Below are 21,764 nucleotides of genomic sequence, written 5' to 3'. Positions count from 1 at the left end.
AAATTTAAAATCAGAAAGATAATTATCCCATGATAGCTTTCTTGATCTCATCTGTATACATGTGTATTATTCACTCACACACACAAAATTTTAATGCAAAATTTGAATTTGCCATATATATACTGCTTATAAAAATTAGAGGATATTTCAAAATGAATATGAAGCTACAAAGTATCCCCTAATTTTTATGAGCAGCATCTATAGTTTTATATCCTGCTTATCACTTATTAGATTTGGTTTTACTTACTGTTAATCAAATGTTACATGTGAATATTGTTACATGTGAGACTACACTGACAAGGTTACAATAGTAGGACTCTGTAATGTGCTTTTTGTTTTGTTTTTTGATCCTGTATTCTAAATTTTTTTTTTTGCTATGTGGATTAGCTATCTTTTGCTTTATTTGACTACCAACATAAAAATGACAGACCACTTTCACTAAAAATTAGCCTAAGTCATTAAGAAATAGGTTGAAGCCTGACCAGGTGGTAGTGCAGTGGATAGAGCATCAGACTGGGATGCAGAGGTCCCAAGTTCGAAACCCCGAGGTCACCGGCTTGAGCGTGGGGTCATTGGCTTGAGCGTGGGATCATATTCATGACATGTCATAGTTACTGGCTTGAGCCCAAAGGTCTTTTGCTGACTTGAAGCCCAAGGTTGCTGGCTTGAGCAAGGGGTCACTTGCTCTGCTGTAGCTCTCCGGTCAAGGCACATATGAGAGAGTAATCAGTGAATAACTAAGGAGCCACAGCGAAGAATTGATGCTTCTCATCTCTCTCTCTGTCAAACATACACAAAAAAGAAATAGATTGAAGTTATCAGTCATGCCATGATAAGTTTGTAAAATATATAGTAAGAATACATGCTGAAAATATATTTTAATGTTTCTTAATCACACAAGTTAACTAGCTTTCCAATATCTTGCCATGTTTTATGACTATCCTTTTCAGCGGAACTCATAATTTGCCAGTTTGGAGCAAGAAGTAGAAACAGAGCCTCTCTTGGCTGCCTTTGATATACAAAAGCCCAGCAGAAAGTTTGACATTACTTTTTATTTATCATAATTTTAGTAATAATTTTATTAAGTGCCATTCTGTCACTTTGGGGCTTTACCTATATTAAATTATTTAACCCCCACAACAACTCTCAAGGTAATTAATGATTTATATAACCTGATTTACAAATGAAGAAATGAGACAAGATTAATTTGCCCAACCTTGTTAGTGGCAGGATCTAGATTTAAATCCAGACTCCAGAGCCCAGGTACTTCATTATTGTGCTATCCTGCTTATGAATAAGAGCTGTAGGGATTGAGAGAGAGGAGCTTTTCTACCTGTGAGAGAGGCTGGGGAGAAAAGGATTATGAAAGATGTTAAGGAGGAGGGAGCATTTTAGATACCTGTGGTGGTAGGATTGACAATATTTGTAATATAAATTAAAATTATTATGCACATAAAATATAACTATTGTGAAAACCTAGAGGATATAGTTAAAGTGTAACTGCACTTCACATGGACTTTTTTTTTTTAGCAATCCAGTGCTTAGAGTTTGTTTTATTAAGTTTTTCTTAATTGATTTTGGAGAGAGAGAGAAACATCAATTTGTTGTTCCACTTATTTATGCATTCATTGCTTGGTTCTTGTATGTCCCCTGAGCAGGGATTGAACCCTCAACTGTGTCATTCGGGAACAAACTCTAACCAACTAAACTACCTGGCCAGGACCCTTATTAATTTAAAAAATAACATGTTCATCTAGTGGCAAAATTTAAACAGTATAAGAGGCAATACAATAAAACTGTCTCCACTTTGACCAGTCCCTTGGTCCCCTATTATTAAGAGGCTACTTACTCTTACTAGTTTCTGTATTTAATTGGGTATCTAATAGCCATCTCAAACTTTAACATGTTCAAAACTGAACTGGTTTGTTGTTTTGCTTTGCTTTTCTAAACCTATTCTTAGCTTCTGTGTAAATGACTCCACTGTCTGCCAAGCTGCTCTGGACAAAAAACTAGCTTTTATTCTCTCTTTTTACTTATTTCCCATATTAGGCACATGAACCGGTTCAGAGCTTTCTTCCTCTAAAGTGTATTTTAAACCTTGTCTGTTCTCTCCATTGTCACCACTTAAGTATGAAATCATTATCATCTGTTGTCTGGAATACTGACTGCTGCCTGTTCCTGACTTGTTTTCCTGCTTCTGCTTTTTTCTCTTAGAGTCCATTTTTCAACCAGCAGTCAGAGTGAACTTTAAAGTAGTATGTACATTAATAGGAGTCAACATTGTGCTTAAAGCACTTCAGTGGTACTTAGGCCATCCTAAGGAGTTTGTCTCACTGATATTTACCTACAAGTAAATATCCTACAAGTCATTTCTCAACTAAGGGCCTTTATATACTACTTGTTCTTTTTTTTTTTTTTTAATCTAGAACATTCTATCTCCAAAGGTTTTTGTTTTGGTTCGTTTGTTTTGTTATGGTGGCTCCTCCTTCTGTCATTTCCTTAGAGAAGTTATTCTTGACTATTTTTTGCATAATTTATAATATCTAACTCATAGTTAGGACTTACATATGTATGTACATATTTATTTGCGTTTTGTATTCTTTTTACTAGTATGTAAGTTTAATGAGGACAGGAATCTTGCCTATGTGTTGATACCAACACCTAAATTAATGAATAAAGGAAAAAGTGAATCAATGAACAAATGAACAAATTTATCTGAAATTTGTTTTGGTCAAGGAGTTAGGTTGAAATTCAGCTTTACTTTTTTCTTATGACCAGCCAGTTTTTACAGCTTCACTTTTCTTATTGCTTATATTTACCATTTTTATAATACATTAAATTCCTGGTGTGGTTGAATCTTTTTCTTTCTTTTTGTTCCCTTCCCTCATTTCACCTCATGTCCCCTGGGCCCCATTACTCACCTCACGTTTGACCTCACCCCACACCTCACAACCAGGTCCCACTGCTTGCTGTCCACAACTCACCTCATGTCCACCTGGTTACTTGCCTCGTGTAGTCTGAGTGGCTCGTCCTGGCCTTGCTTATTTGGAACTATTCTTGAACTCTTTCCAGTGTGCTGTTGGTATGTCTCACTGTTCATCCTGTGGTATTACACCTCTATAACACTCTAATTATAATACCCATTTTAATATCTCATAGTATAAGTTATGAGTCTTCTGTCAAATGATTTTTTATTTATTTTACTATAATTTTTAATAATATATTTTTGCAGAAGAAGAAAAATAGTATATTTTTTAATAGTGCAGTGTAGTCAACATTTGCATCACCCATGTTTTAGTCACTTGGCATAAGAAATATGTGAGAGAACAATAAAAATTACTGGTTTGTAAGGGATAAAAACGATATTCTTTCCATTCTGTGGGCAGTATAATGGCCACTTGTCATCTAAGTTAGTTATGTCTTCAGCTCTTAGGGGGTCTATACATTTCTTTGTTATGACCTGTTTTTTTTAGGTCGGCAGGGGAAAGATTTGCCCTTGCTTTCCTATCTTTCTACTTTGTGCCATTGTCTGAATCTGAAAGTGTGCTGATTTTATAGTCTTCTACCTAAAGCCTTATGCATATTTGGCAGATATTTAAAGTTGCCCAAGAACAGAAAGCCAAGGTATCTACTTGCTCACATTGGAGACTTGTCACAACTTTAACATTTTCTGTGGAATGTGAATGTAACTAAATTGTATGAGAGTTAATGACCTAGGAAGCCTTTTGTTCTGCCTTTACTGAGAACTTCTGATTGCTTCTAGATGGTGAAGAATAGCTGTCATGGTAGTCCTAACTTATTAAAAATAAAAGTGCTTATCAAAGTTGTTGAGGTTGGTAAAGCACTTTTAAAATAGTATTTCTGTGTAACTAAAAACTTTACATTTACCTTTGTACCTTCCTTAAATTAGAAAGACAGAAATCAAGAAATGGAAATTTATTCTAAGCAAAATGGGTTTTTTGTTATTGTTGTTTTTAACCCTGTTGGCCTGACCAGGTGGTGGCACAGTGAATAGAGTGTCGACTTGGGATTCTGAGGATCCAGGTTTGAAATCCCAAGGTCACCAGCTTGAGCATAGCATCATAGACATGACCTTATGGTCACTGGCTTGAGCCCAAAGGCCGCTGACTTGAAGCCCAAGGTCACTGGCTTGAGCAGGGGGTGAGGGGCTCAGTTGGAGGCCTCCTCTCCATCAAGGCACATATGAGAAAGCAATCAATGAACAACTAAAATGTCACAGCTACAAGTTGATGCTTCTCATCTCTCTCCCTTCCTGTCAGTTTGTCTTTTTCTGTCTCTTGCTAAAATAAATAAATAAATAAAAATAATAAAAATTAATTATGTTTAGGAATTAAGTCATTTATTAGGTGCCATTTCATATAGGAATGGGGGCCCTAGATTTTTTAATGTTTTTTTCTCTTTTTATTTTTAATGTTTATTGGTTTTAGCAAGAGAGGAAAGAGGGGGAGAGAGAAGGAAGAAGGGAGGGAGGCAGGGAGGGAGGAAGGAACATCATCTGTTCCTGTATGTCCCCAACTGGGGGATTGAACTGGCAACCTCTGTACTTTGGGATGATACTCCAACCAACTGAGCTATCCTTGGCCAGAGCTATTTTTCTTCTTTCTTTCTTTTCTTTATTTTTTAATTGAGAGAGAAGATATGGGGGAGAGAGAGTGATAGAGTGCAGTGAAGCATCAACTTGTTCCATTTAGTTGTGCCACTGATTGCTTCATATATGTGCTATGATCGGGCTGGAACAGGTGAGCCAGTGACCCCAGGCTGGCAACCTCGGGATTGAACCAACCACGGCAGCCCTCCAGGAATATGCTCTAACCACTGTGCAACTGACCAGGGCTCTTGAAAGGTTCTTTTTAACTCATAAAGATCTTTGCAATTAATTCCTTATGGAAGTTACCTTCTTGAATTTTACTAATGAATGTTTTCCTGCTTAAACTTTGGGTTTTACTTAGTCCTTCTCCTTCTGTTTGGAGAATTACATTGTGTAGATAGATCACTTTAAATCTTTTCTCCCTTAGCCTCTCTTGTGCTATTTCTTAAACTATTTTTTTTATTTATTAACTTACCTTTTGAGTCTTTATCTTCTTTAGCTGTGTTTTTCCTTTTAACTGTGGATAATCCCTAAAACTATGCCTTTAGATCTTATCTGCCTATATTTATTTCTCTGTGGAGAAATAATTTATTTTTTTATTAAAACTTCATCATTAAAACTCTCAAATAATGTCTTGAACTTTCCCTTTTGTCTTAGTTTTATATATTTGTCCATAGAACTTTTCTAATTGTTGTACAACTGTTCTTTCAACATGTTAAAAACTATGTACATATTTCTAACCAAGGTCTCCTTCCCAGTTTTTCTCTTTTTCATATCACCTTTCATATTTTTCCTAGTAGCGTCACATTATTTCAGAATAAGCATATTAAAGTTATCTTTGATTGTTATACTTTTCATTTAGTATCAATATATACAAACCCTCATAGTGTTCATTGTTGAATCTCTGCTGCTCACTTAATATTTTGAATGGATGAATTTGAATAACATGAATAAATATTTTTCTTAGTATTTATTTTTCTTTCTTCCCTACTGATGCAAAACTGCTCTTTCTGCAAAGTCCAGTTTTAGTTCTTGACTAAAGAATAAGCAGATGATATAGAGACATTGAGTAAGTAAAAATGAAAAATACTCCTGACCAGGTGGTGGCGCAGTGGATAGAGCATCGGACTGGGATGCGGAAGGATCCAGGTTCAAGACCCGGAGGTCACCAGCTTGAATGTGGGCTCATCTGGTTTGGCAAAAAGCTCACCAGCTTGGACCCCAGGTCGCTGGCTTGAGTAAGGGGTTACTCGGTCTGCTGAAGGCCCGCGGTCAAGGCACATATGAGAAAGCAATCAATAAACAACTAAGGTGTCGCCACAAAAAACTGATGATTGGTGCTTCTCATCTCTCTCTGTTCCTGTCTATCTGTCCCTATCTATCCCTATCTCTGACTCTCTCTCTCTCTCTCTGTCTCTGTTAAAAAAAAAAAAAAAGGAAAAATACCATTTGAATTTCATAACTGGGAGATAATTTGTAAAGACTGATTTCAATAGAGGAGGTGTATGCAAATGTCAGATTAAGATGTGAATGAAAGGTGAAATGAACCAGTAGTTTAAATGTAATTCTTTTCTAGGAGAATGGTTTCTTGTTAATAAAACTATAATATGTATATATGCTAAAGGCAACTAGCAGGTTCAGGTTGAAGATACAAAAGATAATTAATGAAATACAAATTCTTAAAACCTACAGTGGGATCAGTTTTTGATCAGAGGATGGGAGGTGCATTTTTCACAGCATCTTAAAAGTTACCTTTAGATAATTTTATTTGATTCAGATAAATTTGGATTATGAGAAGCAGGAAGTTAATGGAGCTCTAACTTTAAAGCTACCATTTTCTCTGTGAAATAAGTGGTAGGCAAGGTCAGCTGCCAAGTGATAAGTAGTGAGGTAAAGTTCTTAAATAATGATGGTATTTGCAGGTGAGTACTAGACTTATTAGGGGGATAACTTTATAACATTTAATTGTCTAACCCCTATGCTGTACACCTGACTAATATAGTGTTGAATGGTAATTATAATTGGGAAAAAATTGTTAAAATTGAAAAAAAAGATGGCATTTGAATTTTTTTTTCAGTAAAACAGTTTAACAATTTAATGGTGTGACCTTGATCAATAAGATTATATAGGTTTCAGGTAAACATCTCTATAGGTAGCATTTGACTGTTGATTGAGTTGTGTGCCCATCACCCAAAGTCAAATCATTTTCCATCACTGTATATTTGTCCCTCTTTACTCCCCTCCCCCTCTGAAATTGTTGTTATGGAGGACCAATGAGAAAGTTGACTTTCTTCAAAGAAGTCATTTTAGACAGGGTTGTGCCCAGTTTGGATTACAGGTAGACAATAGACTTCAAGGTGGGACTTTTCCTATAGTTCTTAGTAGTGGGAGCATAGGAGTGAAGGAGATTTTATGACTGAGATGCCTGAGAGAGGTTGGGTGCCTGAGCCAGAAGGTAATTGATTAAGGGAGTTGAGATAAGAAGAGTCATATATGATGAATCTCAACTAGCTGAAAGAGGCTGAATTATGTAAGGGCAAATGAAGGAATCAAATGAGGAACTGGAGGTCTGGATGAAGATGGGTTTAAAAATGGAGGAGCAATAAGAGAAACAACTGGGAGCATAGAAGGTAAATAGGATCAAGTAGGAAATAAGTTAAATAGTTGGAGATAAATGCTTTCTTTGTAGGTATGAAGACTTCTTTTTGGCCCTGGCTGGTTGGTTTAGTGGTAGAGCATCAACCTTGCGTGTGGAAGTCCTGGGTTTGATTCTGGGTCAGGCACACAGGAGAGGCGCCCTTCTGCTTCTCCACCCCTCCTCCCCCAATTCTCTACACCCCCCCCCCACACACACAGCTATGGCTGAAATAGTTTGAATGAGTTGGCCCCAGGCACTGAGGATGGTTTGGTGGCTCTGCCTGAGCCGCTAAAATAGCGCAGTTGGCAAGAAACAGAGCAGCGGCCCCAGAGGGGCAGAGCATCGCCTGGTGGGGGGCTTGCTGAGTGGATCCCTGTGGAGGCGCATGTGGGAATCTCTTCACTTCCTGCCTCTCACTTAATAAAAAAAATAATTTTAAAAAAAGAAAGACTTCTTTTTACTGAAAATTCCTTGGGTATCTGATATGTAGTTGCAGATAAAAGCAGTGGTCTCTAAACTTATAATCTGACTTCTAAGCAGAAAAAATTTTAATATGTACCACTGATATATGTATATTCATAAATATCATTGATATTATGTTTTATGCTATTTATAATATGTAAAACATACTACAGGGGGTCCTCAGGTTATGCCAGTCTCAACATGATGTTTCAAGTTTACGACTCTCACTGCCATAAAAACTTTAAAAAATTGAGACATGAGTGTTTTGGCTTACTCATTTTTTATCATTTTTTTCTGTTACTACAGTACAGTGTACAGTACAGTATATTTATGCCCTTTTCCTTCAGTGATTTTCAACCTTTGTTTCTCACGTACTCATGAACTAATTACTAAAGAAAAAGGGGCCCTGACCTCTTCTTCTTTAGTAACTAATTTTTTTGTGCCATGAGATGAAAATGGTTCTATTTAGTCAGGGGCACTGACCTTAGTAATTAGTGTGTGTTTGTGCCATGAAAAAAAAAGGTTGAAAATCACTGTTCTAGATTATGATTTTACAACTGTGTTAGGATAGGTAAGTGACTTAGGGTATGTTTCGACTTATACCAAAATTTGCGTTATGTCACTGTTGTAGGAACGGAACTTTGTGTAAATTGAGGACCCCTGTATTATGTTTTATACATTGTAAAACATTAAACTAGATACTTAAAATGTGAGGTTAAGCAGCCTGGCCTATGGTGGCACAGTGGATAAAGCATTGACCTGGAGTGCTGAGGTTGCCAGTTCAAAACCCTGGTCTTGCCTGTTCAAGGTACATGTGGGAGTTGATGCTTTTCTGCTTCTCCCTCCTTCTCACTTTCTCTCCCCCCTCTCTAAAATGAATAAAAATCTAAAAATGTGAGGTTAAGCATTTTTTATGTAATTTTTAAATATTAATATTACAAAAAGTTATTTCTGGTGAGGGCATTGTGATATTTTATTAGTTTTTTAAATCTTGGTTTGATACTTGGCTGTAGAGCTATTTGAAAGGCTTGTTTTAAGTTAGATTTATTTTGGTACTTGGTTTTGATGACTTATAGTTCAGAGCTCAAAGAATACATAAATCAAGATGGAAGAAGGGCATTGCGGGCTGGATTGACTGCATCATGATGCTTTTCTATCAAACATGAGAAAATTTTTGTTGAAATCTACCAGTAAAAGTTCTATTTTTTTCTAATTTCAATTAGTTGCCTTTGAAAACTTAACAGTAAGATTTTGTTGTGCTGCATAATCTTCATTTGCCCCTTCAAATCTATTTTCCACCCTTGTGCACTGTGCCCCAAGAGGCTGATTTCTAAGGACTGCATCAACTGGTCTGCCTTGTTCTCTGGCTTCTGTTTGGAGTCAGTGAGAGACACTGACAGGAGGACAGAGGTAGAGATATTTATTCTAATAGTTACTGCAGGTTGACAGTAACTGCTCCATCATGGTGTGGCCCTCTTATACAAATACAGCCCGCTTAGTTCCAGTAACTATTGCCTCTCCTTCCCCTGTTGGGCCTAGAGTGATGATAGCTCCCTGACTAGCCCAAGAGTGCTTCACAATCCCTTCATCATTTTCCTTAATCTTGCCTGTACATTCATAAATAGTCTTCATTAAACATCCCCTCAATTTTAGTATTCTCTCTTGCCAGTACCCTGAGGGTTATAGTTATATTTTAATAATTTTAAGTAAACCAATTTTTTAAAAGTGAGTGAGAGTCTTTAGGATATTTTTAAGCAGATTAGATTATTCTGTTTCTAAGTTTTAATTCTACAGATACAGTTTTTATAAGTGAAACATCTACATTGTTTTGATAACAAAATCATATAATAGTGGAAACCTTTCTAAATATCTGTTTTTACTAGGAAGCCAGTGTTAGTCCATCTATCAAGCATAAGTAAAAGTTAATATCAATTCATTTTCTTCTTAATACTTATATTAATAATTTTAAACAGAATTGAGCCTTAGAGTACTGAGATTTGGAATGTATTAACAATATAGAAAAGACCTTTCATGATTTGAAGGGGGGAGAAATATAATAAAACTCAGTGAGTTAACCATAATTACTGCATAGCTTTAGTTTTTTTGGGTTTTTTTTTCTGAAGTTGGAAATGGGGAGGCAGTCAGACAGACTCCTGCATGCGCCTGACTGGGATCCACCTGGCACGCCCATCAGGGGGCGATGCTCTGCCCATCTGGGACGTTGTTCTGTTGCAACCAGAGCCATTCTAGCGCCTGAGGCAGAGGCCATGGAGCCATCCTCAGCGCCCGGACCAACTTTTTGCTCCAATGGAGCCTTGGCTGCGGGAGAGGAAGAGAGAGACAGAGAAGAAGGAGAGGGGGAGGGGTGGAGAAGCAGATAGGCACTTCTCCTTTGTGCCCTGGCCAGGAATTGAACCCGGGACTCCTGCACACCTGGACTACCGACGCTCTACCACTGAGCCAACCGGCCAGGGCAGCTTTAGTTTTCTGATTATGGTAGCAGTCTGTTATTTTCAAACTATTATCAGACTGACTTTATGAAATAATTTTCCTAAAAGGCAGGAAAAAAACTTGAATTTTAAAAAGGGAGATTTACGTTAGTGTATTCTTTGATCGTTGATTAATTATCTGACAATTCTGTTTGAAGTTGAGACTTATTTTTATTTTATTGCCTGATAAAACTCAAGTTTTTAGTTACAAATGTTTAATTAGGATCTTTTTTTTACTATGGACAAAATAGATGATTGGAATTCTTCAACTTGAATTATATGTGTAAATTTAAAATGATAAATAAACAACTTGGATAAATAAACAAATATAGTAGCGAAACGTGAGATTGAAGAGAAAATCTAGATTCTTAGATTCTTATAGTTTAGTCAGAAGATTTTTAAATTTACAATTATATTGTAATACAACTGAAAATTTATATATTTTAATGCTTTGTTTATAATTTCTTCAAAGTGTTTATGTACCATAAATTTTTTCTGCTAAAGTCTTTTTGTATTATTGTACATTTTCCCACACCAGTGATAGGTAATATGAAATATATAAAGAGATTTAATTTTGCTAACAGTGGATTTTTTTCCCATTAAAGAGATAATGCTTTAATCTTTAATTTTAATGCTTCAGTTTTAAATATATTTTTAAAGTTAGAGAAGAAACTGTCATGCAGTGATTTTTTTGAATAAGGAAATTAGAAATTATGTAGGGAGGATAAAAACTAGATAGCTAAGCAAAGTTTAACTACTTTTTATGTATTTGGCGAAAGGAGTTCTTCTTGAGATACTGGTTAAGGGGATTTATTGCTTACCCAGGAGATTTGACCTTGTGAATTGACTTATTCTTCTCCAAGGCACTTGAGAGAAAAGACAACGATAGCAGTTACATCTAGAGGCTATTATGGATTGGAGGATGAGAAGGGAACTGCATGTACTTCAACAAGGCGTCGGTCAACACCTCGAAGTTTGGTGGGCTTGACAAGTGGAGTATTTGAATCTGTAATGGTTCAAGTTTTGAGACAGGAAGAACAGCTGAGAGCAAAAGAAGAAAAAAGGTAAATGTTAAAAATAATTAAGTTCATGTTGTTCAAATTTTCAGAAACTACCTTTCAAAGAGTAGCTGTATAACTTCTGTGTGCCCATATAAAATTTCTGGGCCCATTTTAGTAGTGTTCCAAAATGCATTGTCACCAAAGTATGAATTTATATTGAAATATCACAATGAAATTTGTTTTAAAAGACAGTTTTAAATTTTAAACCAAGTTTGAAGCAAAACAAAAATAATTTTTATAAAAGATTTCAGAATGTTTTCTATATTTCTAGATTTTCTTTCAAATTAATTATTAATTTTAAGTTAGAGGAATTTTGTATGGACTTGTAAAGCTTTAGAATAGACTCATAGACCTTTTTTTTTTAAAATTAATTGAGAGGCAAGGAGGCAGAGAGATAGGCTCTTGCATGCGCCCCGACCGGATCAGCCCAGAGAGCCCCCTATGTGGCGATGCTCTGCCCATTAGGGGCTGCTGCTCAGTTGCTCAGCAACTGAGCTATTTTATATTTCAGTGCCTGAGGCGAGGCCATGGAGTCATCCTCAGTTCCTGGGGCCAACTTGCTCAAACCATTCTAGCCGTGCTGCAGGAGGGGAAGAGAGAGGGGGTGGTAGAGAAAGGGGTGGAAAACCATATGGTCACTTCTCCTTTGAGCCCTGACAAGGAATTGAACCTGGGACTTACACACACCAGGCCGACACTCTACTGCTTAACCGGCCAGGGCCTCATAGATCTTTAAAATTAGAAGCTCCAGAAATTACGTAGTTCAAAATGGCATAGGTTCACCTCTCCCAGTTCCTCTGTTGGTATTAATTTCCTCAGTAACTATGCTTACTCTGGGCTCATCAGGAAAGTATGTTGTGTTCAATTAGTGTTACCTTCTATAGTCCGAGAGCATAGACTGATGGCACTAGAAATATTTTACTTACAACAAAAGAGACAAAGGCTCGATAGGTAAGTGAGTACTTAGAAAGGCTGGTGATATTTATACTATAAAATCTCAAACTATGTTAGGAGTGATTGCTGATATAATAAGGAACTACTAATTCTACTCAAAAGCAATTTATAATATATCATTGCTCATCTCATAGTAATAAATGTAGCTTGCTTTGATACTTACTGGATTAACACTTCACCTTGAGACTTTCCATCACCACACTTTTTATAGTGGTGGTGAATTGGGAACCCAGTACTGTATAATAGGTTGGAATGGTGAGGAATTTAAACAAAGGCAGGCTTGTAGAAAGAAGGCTTTAGTAGTCTAGACTTCCACTACTGGTGTCCAGAAATAGGGAGAGATCAGATTGTTCTGTGAGCAATTAACAGGACTTGGTACCTTCCTTGAAATAAGGGGAACAAGGAAGAAACAAAGATGAGTCAGAACATAGTTATAATAATAGTGATAGTAGATATAAGAAGAAGATTAATAAAAGAGTAGTTAACATTGATTGAACATGACTATTTGCCAGGTTTAGCTCTAAGCACCTTATATGCATTCAACATTTATTCTAAGGCACAGAGAGATTAAGTAATTTACCCTAAGTCAGGCAGGTTTTGAATTATGATCAAAATTTAAATGTAGGCAATTTGATTCTAGAGCTTATGCTCTTAAGCAATGTGCTATCTTTGTAACTTGTTAAGTAATAGTACCAGCAAAGAACCTAGAAGAGCTTGAGTCCATGGTGTGGGGAAAGATCGGTGGACTTCAGTTTTTATTGTGCTTGAAGTTATGATGGAGATATTTAAGCATCCAAATAGGAAAGACTAGTAGGAAACTAGAAGTATAACTGAATCTTTTTCTTTTCACCAGGTTACATTTATTTATATGTCTCCATTGGTGATTAAGACATTGGGGGAAACCCTTAATTTAATGTCTTAGTAACTATCATAATTCAGTGGAATTATATGAATTAAGTTCTTTCTTTGAGTATATTGTTCACATTTTCTTCCTTTATTTTTTCAAAATTGTCCTTAAAATGTGCATGAGAACAAGACGAGCTTAAATTTATACGACTAAACAAAACCGCATAATGTGTGGTCTGATTTTTAAATCATTATTACTATTCTTTGCATTTAAGTCTGTATCAGGGTGTCCAGTTCATTAACAAATAAACACCTTAACTGTTTACTCAAGATTGTGTTAGATATTTGCAATTCCCTGTGAGGGAATAAATTTAAATTCTTGATTATTTAGAGTAAATGAACTATGATTGTTTGTGTGACTAGAATGAGACATCCATAGGGGTGGTAAGGCAGCACTTTTGGTTCCAGATTATTTTTGGCTTTTTTTTCTTTTCTTTTTTTTTTTTTTGGTATTTTAATTATGATGTGTCTTGGTGTAGGTTTCTTTGGATTTCTCTTTAATGGAGTTCTCTGTGCTTCTTGAACTTGTGAGAGTTTCTCCTGCATTAATTTAGGGAAATTTTCAGCTATGATATGATTAAACAAAGTCTCTATCCCTTGTTCTTTTTCTTCTTCTTCAGGAACCCCTATGATGCAGATGTTATTTCTCTTCATGTTGTCACAGAGCTCTCTAAGAGTTTCCTCAGACTTTTTGAGTCTTTCTTTTTTCTTCTCTGCTTTCTTGCCTTCATTCAAGTTGTCCTCCAACTCGCTGATTCGATCCTCAGCTCTATCCATCCTGTTTTTAATTCCTTCCATTGTGGTCTTTATTTCTGATATTGTATTTGTCATCTCCGACTGATTTCTTTTTTAATATTTCAATATCCTTTTTTATACTTGCTATTTCTCTTTTTTTTTTAATTTTATTTATTCATTTTAGAGAGGAGAGAGAAAGGGAGAGAGAGAGAGACAGAGAAGGTGAGAAGGAGCTGAAAGCATCAACTCCCATATGTGCCTTGACCAGGAAAGCCCAGGGTTTCGAACCGGCGACCTCAGCATTTCCAGGTCAATGCTTTATCCACTGCGCCACCACAGGTCAGGCCTATACTTGCTATTTCTTTATTTAGGTGTTCATAATGACCATCCATTGTTGTTCTAAGATCCCTAAGCATCCTTACCATCATTATTTTGAACTCCGCATCTGGAAGTTTGATTATTTCCATATCACTCAGTTCATCTCCTGAAGGTTTCTCTTGTGGTTTCATTTGGATTGCACTTTTTTGTCTTCTCATTATCTGTGTTTGGGTGTTTTGTTTGTAGAGTTGGTTGAGTCTAGGCTTGGTGTTGTCTGCCTCCAGTTTTCAATTGTGTTTTTTTTTTTTAATTTATGATTTTAATTTATTGTGTTTACATAGATTCAGGTGTCCCACCAATTACATCTCTCCCCACCCTCCTGTTTCCCTCGGCCTCACCCCCCTTTCTCCCCTTCCCCCAGTGCCTTCCCTCCTTCCCTCCAGGATTTGCTCTCCTATTCTCTAGAATGCTATATTATGTATATATAATTTCACTCATCTCTTTCCTTCCTCTGATCCCATCTTCTCTTTCACTTTCCCTCTGACCTCTTTCCCGGTAGTCCCTTTGATCCCACCTCTGCCTCTGTTTCGTTCCTCAGTTCACATTGTTCATTAGATTCCTTAAATGAGTGAGGTCATATGATATTTCACTTTTTCTTTTATTTGTATGTATTTTACAAATGGAGTAAAGAATAAATAAAATCAGCCTGACCAGTGGTAGTGTAGTGGATTGAATGGCGATCTGGGACACTGAAGTCCCAGGTTCAAAACTCCAAGGTCGCTAGCTTGAGCACATGCTTGCTGGCTTGAGCACATGTGCCTGCCGGCTTGAGCGTGGGATCATTGAAATGAGCCCATAGTTGCTGGCTTGAAGCCCAAGGTCCCTGGTTCGGCTGGAGCACCCTGGTCCAGCAAGGCATCTATGAGAAGCAATTAGTGAACAACTAAAGTGGTACAGCTACTACAACTACTAGTTGATGCTTTTCATCTTTCTCTCTCCCCTGCCCTCACTAAATAAATAAATAAAATCATAATAAGGGCCTATGTACCCACTACCCAGCAATTTTTAAAGAAATTAAACATAGATATAATCAAGCTTCCCTATATTTTTTCTGTTCCCAGAAGAAATCACTATTGTTATCTTATCATTCCCATGCATTTTATAACTGAATTTTAGCTATTCTTTTATACTCTTTGTCAGCTATATGTGCATTGCAAATATTTTCTCCCAGTGTGTGGCCTGCCTTTTCATCTTCAGTGGGTTTTTTTTGTTTTTTGGTGTGTTTTTTTTTTGAGGAAGAGAAAATAGTAACTTTGAGTTCAATTATTTTTTAATATTTTGTGCTTTTGGTGACCTAAGAAATCATAGCTTACCCAAGGTTATGAAGATTTTCTCTGTTTTTCCCCAGAAATTTCTAAGTTTCTATTTTTTTTGGTTAGGGCTGTGATCCATTTGAAATTAATTTTTGTGTGGTGTTTGAGGTAAGTATAAGTTTACTGTTCTTCCATATGGGTGGATAGACAGTGTTCCAGTATCATTTGTTGAAAAAACTATTCTTTCAGCACTATTACTTTTGCATCTTTGTTGAAAATCAGTTGAATATATATTTGTGAGTCTTTCTAGGCTTTCTATTCTGTTCCATTTATCTATAGGTCAATACTGTATGACTTGATTACTATAGCTTTATATAGTAAGTCTTGAAATTTGGGAAATGAGTCTCCCAACTTTGTGTTTTGTTTTCTTTTTTTCGATGATTTTTAAAAGAGGTTTTATTTATTGATTTTTAGAGAGAGGGGAGAGAGAGAAAGGCGGGGGAAAGGAACAGGAAGCGTCAGTTCATAGTTGCTTCTTGTATGTGCCTTGACTGGGCAAGCCCAGGGGTCTCAAACTGGAGACCTCAGCATTCCAGGTCAACACCTTATCCACTGCACCACCACAGGTCAGGCTGTTTATCCTTTAATTGTTAGGCTATACTAGGATCTTTGTGTTTCTGTGTGATTTTATGCCACAGACCAGCACGGCTCCAAATAACGGTGCGGAATTAAGGAAACACACTTTGTCAAAACAAAAATGATGGGACGAGGAGGACTCCTCAAACTGCCTGGCAGCATCTGAGTGCCTCATAGCCCCAGTTCGCTTTATTATATAGTCATATGCAAATCAAGGACCCTGATACAAAGTTGTACATCAAAGGCTAAGACAGGAACTCTCCCAAGGCAAAAACAGGATAGTTAGTGAAATTTACACAGGATACATTAGTGAAATTTACAAACATCTGAAACAAACAAAGAGTCAGGAAGGGCATGTATATTGCTTCCTGCAACCCAAGGAAGCAAGTGGAGTGGGTGCAATACTCAGCATCAAAGCCAAATATGGAGATGGAGGGGGGAGAACTTAGCCTTTTGCTAAGCCTTGAATCTATAATGGCTTCCTGCCGTTAACGGTTCACAACAATTTTAGAATCATATTGTTAATTCTTAGAGAAAAACAAAAGCCTAAGGGAATTTTGATTGAGATAGTGTGAAAGTTATCAGTGAAATAATTGTTTAATTTCTGTGAGCAGTATTTTTTTGACAGAGACAGAGAGAGTCAGAAAGAGGGACAAATGGGGACAGACAGGAAGGAGGAGAGAGATAAGAAGCATCAGTTCTTCGTTGCAGCACCTTAGTTGTTCATTGACTGTTTTCTCATATGTGCCTTGACTGGGGGGCTACAGAAGGGCGAGTGACCCCTTACTCAAGCCAGTGACCTTTGGCCTTAAGCCACCCACCATAGGGTCATGTCTGTGATCCCATGCTCAAGCCAGCGACCCTGTGCTCAAGCTAGTTGAGCCCGCCCTCAAACCAGATGAGCCCCACGCTCAAGCTGGAGGACCCAAGCCTGGGTCCTCCACGTCCCAGTCCAATACTCTATCCACTGCGTCACCGCCTAGTCAGGCTTTGAGCAGTATTTTATAGCTTCAGTGTTTTACACATTTTCCACATTTTGATTATCTTTATCCCTACATATTTCATGTTTTTGATGTAATTGTAAATTACTTTTTATATTTAATTTATAATTTTTTGTTGCTAATATATAGAAATATAGTTGATTTTAGTATAGTGAAAGCAAAATACTTCTATGTCTGCTCTGAGTTTGAAAGATTTATTTCATATACTTTGACACTCTGGTAGTGAGTGCATATGTATTTATGATTCTTGGGTTTGTTTGTTTTTTTGATGGATTGACTTCTTATTATGAGTATCCCTTTATAATAGCTGATAATAGTTCTTATTTTAAAATACTTTTATATTGCATTTTTATCTTCACTATTGGCTTATTAGCTATACCTTATTGCTTGAAATTTATTTTTAAAGACTTCTCTAGGGTTTATAACTAGTGTGCCTAACTTATCACACTGAACTTTAAATGTTATATACCACTTCACAGTGTATGTTCATTTACCTCTTCCCATCCTTTGTGCTGTTGTCATACATTTTATTTCTGTGTGTTATAAACTCCAATACACTGTTGTTATGTGTGCTTTAAATAGTTATCTTTTAAGAAAAAAGTATATTTCTGTATACATTTACCCTTTCCATGATGCTATTTTTCTACTGCCTACAGAACTTCCTTTGACGTTTCTCATGATATAGGTCTGAGAGCAATGAGTTCTGAGCTTTTATTTTGCTTTATGTTTTGAAGGAGAATGATTTTGTGTTGACAGGTTTTTGGGGGGTTTATTTTTGGTTGTATTTTTTTTTCCTATCAGCACTTCAAGCATGGCATGTTTTTAGTTTCTACAAATTTTATTAAAACTGTAGCCTTTGTTTTTTGGGTGACAGTGGTTAATAAATTATATAGGTTTAAAGCAGGAGTCGGGAACCTATGACTCGTGAGCCAGATGTGGCTCTTCTGATGGCTGCATCTGGCTCACAGACAAATATTTAATAAAAAAAAAAATGTTAAAAATATAAAACATTCTCATGTATTACAGTCCATTCATTTTCTACCCCTCATGTTCACGGTTGCGGGTAGCTGGAAGCCAATCACAGCTGTCCTCCAGAACAACACCAAATTTTTATTGGATAATACATAATGTACACGGGCCGTTGTAAGGTCAGGAAGTAAACCTCCCCCCTTTTAATCAAGTAGTCAGCTAGCTAATTGCAGAAACCCTTTTGACAAAGAAGATGGCTAAAAGAAAAAAAGATGAGGAATATTGTACTTTTCAGCAGGAATGGAAAGAAGAATTCGCCTTTATGGAGAGAGCAGGTTCTATAGTGTGTCTAATATGCAATGATAAAATTGCATCGATGAAACGGTCAAATATAAAGCGGCACTTCGACACACGCCATACTACATTTGCATTGAAATATCCAGCGGGGGATGGCAGGAAGAAAGCATGTCAAGAGCTACAAGCAAAGCATGTGCAGAGTACAAGCTAGTCAGCAGCAACACTGTGTTTGGACCCAACAAGGTGACTGGAATTTAGCTAGCTTTGCTGGTGCTTTAGCAATTGTGAGAAACGGAAAGCCATTCACAGATGGGGAGTATGCCAAAACATTCATGCTTGATGTTGCCAATGAACTTTTTGACGATTTTTTGGATAAAGACAAGATAATCAAACAAATAAAAGACATGCTTCTGTAGGCAAGAACTGTTCACGATCGTACCATCATGATGGCAAATCAAATTGAGGCAACACAAGTGAAGGACAGAAATGCAGCACCATTCTTTTCTCTCGCTTTGGATGAGCGAACAGACGTAAGCCCTTTTATCCCAGTTCAGTGTGATTGCAAGGTATGCTGTCGGTGACACACTATGTGAGGAAAGTCGTGCTGTTTTGCCTATGAAGGAGACAAGAGGGGAGGATTTATTCAAGTCTTTTACTGAGTTCGCTAAAGAAAAAAAATCTACCGATGGATAAACTTATTTTGGTGTGTACTGACGGTGCTCCGTGCATGATGGGGAAAATCAGAGGATTTGTAGCACTTCTTCATGAACATCAAAAGAGACCCATCCTAAGTTTTCACTGCATCCTATATCAGGAGGTGCTTTGTGCTCAGATGTGTGGCAAGCATCTTGGTGAGGTGATGTCACTGGTCATTCAGGTGGTCAACTTTATTGTTGCCCGAGCTTTAAATGATCGCCAGTTTAAAACACTGCTGGATGAAGTTGGGAATTATTATCCTGGTCTGCTTCTGCACAGCAATGTGCGTTGGTTGTCAAGAGGGAAGGTGCTCAGCCATTTCACGGTTTGTCTAAGCAAAATATGGACTTTTCTTGAAATGAAAAACATCGAGCATCCTGAGTTAGCTAACACTGAGTGGCTCCTGAAGATCTACTCTCTTGTGGACATGACTGAACATCTGAATCTGATCAATGTGAAAATGCAAGGCGTTGGAAATACAGTCTTATCCCTTCAACAAGCAGTGTTTGCATTTGAAAACAAGCTGGAACTCTTCATCACCAACATTGAAACAGGTCATTTACTACACTTTGAAAAACTGGGAGAGTTTAAAGATGCATGCACAGCAAGTGACCCTGCTCAACATCTTGATCTCCAGCAGCTAGTGGGCATCATATCTAATCTCCTGCAGTCATTCAAAGCGCACTCGTCTTTTTTTAAGTTCATCACCCATCCACACAAGTGTGCAGTGGACACGCTGACCTGAGTTACATCCCCGGTGTCTCTGTCAGAGATTTTGAGCTACATGCTGCTGACCTGAAGGCCTCAGACATGTGGATGAATAAGTTCAAGTCACTGAATGAAGATTTGGAAAGACTTGCACGACAGCAAGCAGAGTTGGCGAGCAAACACAAGTGGGGAGAAATGAAAAAACTTCAACCCGCGGACCAGCTGATTGTCAAAACTTGGAACGCGCTTCCCGTCACATACCACACACTGCAGTGTGTGAATATTGCTGTACTGACAATGTTTGGCTCTACGTATGCATGTGAGCAGTCTTTCTCACATCTAAAATACGTTAAGACCAACCTACGATCACGTTTAACTGATGGAAGTCTCAACGCCTGCATGAAGCTTAACCTCACCATGTATCAACCAGACTACAAAGCCATCAGCAAAACCATGCAGCACCAGAAGTCGAATTAATAGTAAGAAGTACTTTATTCGTCATTGGTTAGCAACAGCGTAACAACGTTATTAAAAAGAATTCAGAGACTTATTGTACTTTAAAAGTGTTGGTCTTACATAAAATGTCTTACATTTACTTGTATTTAGTGTTAAACATATTTTATGGCTCTCACAGAATTACATTTAAAAATACGTGGCCTTCGTGGCTCTCTCAGCCAAAAAGGTTCCCGACCCCTGGTTTAAGGTGTAGAATTCTATAATACATCATCTGTATATTGTATTGTGTCTTTACCACTCCCAGAAATGCTGAAGATAAATGGTGATGGAAGGAAACATGACTTGGGATGGTCAAGACTATCAGCATTAGATTGAAGAAGCTCAGTGAACCCCAATCAGAATAAATGTAAAATTCAAAACCACTTTTAACCAATTATTGTACTATATAAGAATAGATACACATATGTTAAAAGCAACAAATAAAAGCAAAGGCAAGTTTAACCAAAATTCAGGATAGTGATTACCTCTATTGAGAAGGATGGGGAAATGTGATCATAGAGGGGAGATCAAAGGCTGCAACTGTATTAGCATGTACTTTTTCTTAAGTGACATAAGGGTTGATAAGTTTTTATTATTTAAATTGCCTACATACAAAATAATATCTTTTGCATGTACAACAGATTATAATAAAAATATGTTAATGAAGTTATCCATTTTTCTGTGCTACTTACTATACAAGCCAAAAACCTGGGATTCATTTTTGACCACTCCCTCAACCAAAATCAATTAATTATCATTCCTAAATCTTTCTAATCTTCCACTTCCACACCCTGATCCAAGCCTCCTTCAACTCTCACCTGGAGCACTGAAACCCCTCCTCTCCCTTAAGGCAGTCAAAGAAGACAGTTTTTAAAGAGTGAGTAGCCTGACCTGTGGACCTGGAATGCTGAGATTAGTCAAGGCATATACGAGAAGCAACTTCTTAGGGTTGATGCTTCCTGCTCTTCCCCATAACCCTTTCTCTCTCTCTCTCTCTCTCTCTCTTTCTCTCTCCCCCCCCCCACTCTTTCCTCTCTAAAATCAATAAATAAAATCTTTAAAAGAAATAAAGTATGATTAATTGTATCTTTCTAGTTTGAATCCAGTCTTGCCTGCTTGTTCTTTGAAGCAGCAGAGATAAGTAAACTGCCCAAGATGACACAGCCAGGAACTGGCAGAGACAGGATTCCAAATCTACTAGTCTTACTTGAGAACCCACAATGTCTTTCCTACTCATTATCCTGCACTGTGTTGAACAAGATAATACTGGGAAAGGCTTAGCCCAAATCTGGCATAGGGTAATCACTGATCAAAGCATAGATTGATTTCTTCTTCAATTGCCCCCTCACCATGGAAGGGACCTCTAGTACACAAGTGAGAATGAAAGAGATCTTCGGTACTGGAAACCTGAGTCCTTGGGGCCAGTAATTGGGTCACAAATGAGCAAGCACCCTCAGTTCTTTAAAAAAATATTGTA

At 37.2% G+C, this 21,764-nt stretch overlaps 1 protein-coding gene across 4 annotated transcripts in view; it reads left to right on the top strand.

Moving 5' to 3' along the window:
- The window catches only part of BRD10 (bromodomain containing 10), a 131,053-nt gene that overhangs the window by 29,851 nt on the left and 79,438 nt on the right, over positions 1-21,764 (top strand). For 3 of the 4 annotated variants that reach the window (XM_066257215.1, XM_066257216.1, XM_066257213.1), the window contains exon 2: positions 11,062-11,262. The exons of the other annotated variant lie outside the window; for it this stretch is intronic. In XM_066257215.1, the coding sequence (XP_066113312.1) occupies positions 11,062-11,262 (201 nt within the window). The remainder of the gene's footprint in view (positions 1-11,061; positions 11,263-21,764) is intronic. 4 annotated transcript variants of the gene reach the window in all.

The sequence above is a fragment of the Saccopteryx bilineata genome, chromosome 2, assembly GCF_036850765.1.
Source record: "Saccopteryx bilineata isolate mSacBil1 chromosome 2, mSacBil1_pri_phased_curated, whole genome shotgun sequence".
In the NCBI taxonomy this organism is placed as follows: Eukaryota; Metazoa; Chordata; class Mammalia; order Chiroptera; family Emballonuridae; genus Saccopteryx; species Saccopteryx bilineata.
Note: the sequence above shows the minus strand (reverse complement) of the source record. Positions and strands in the feature narration are given on the sequence as shown.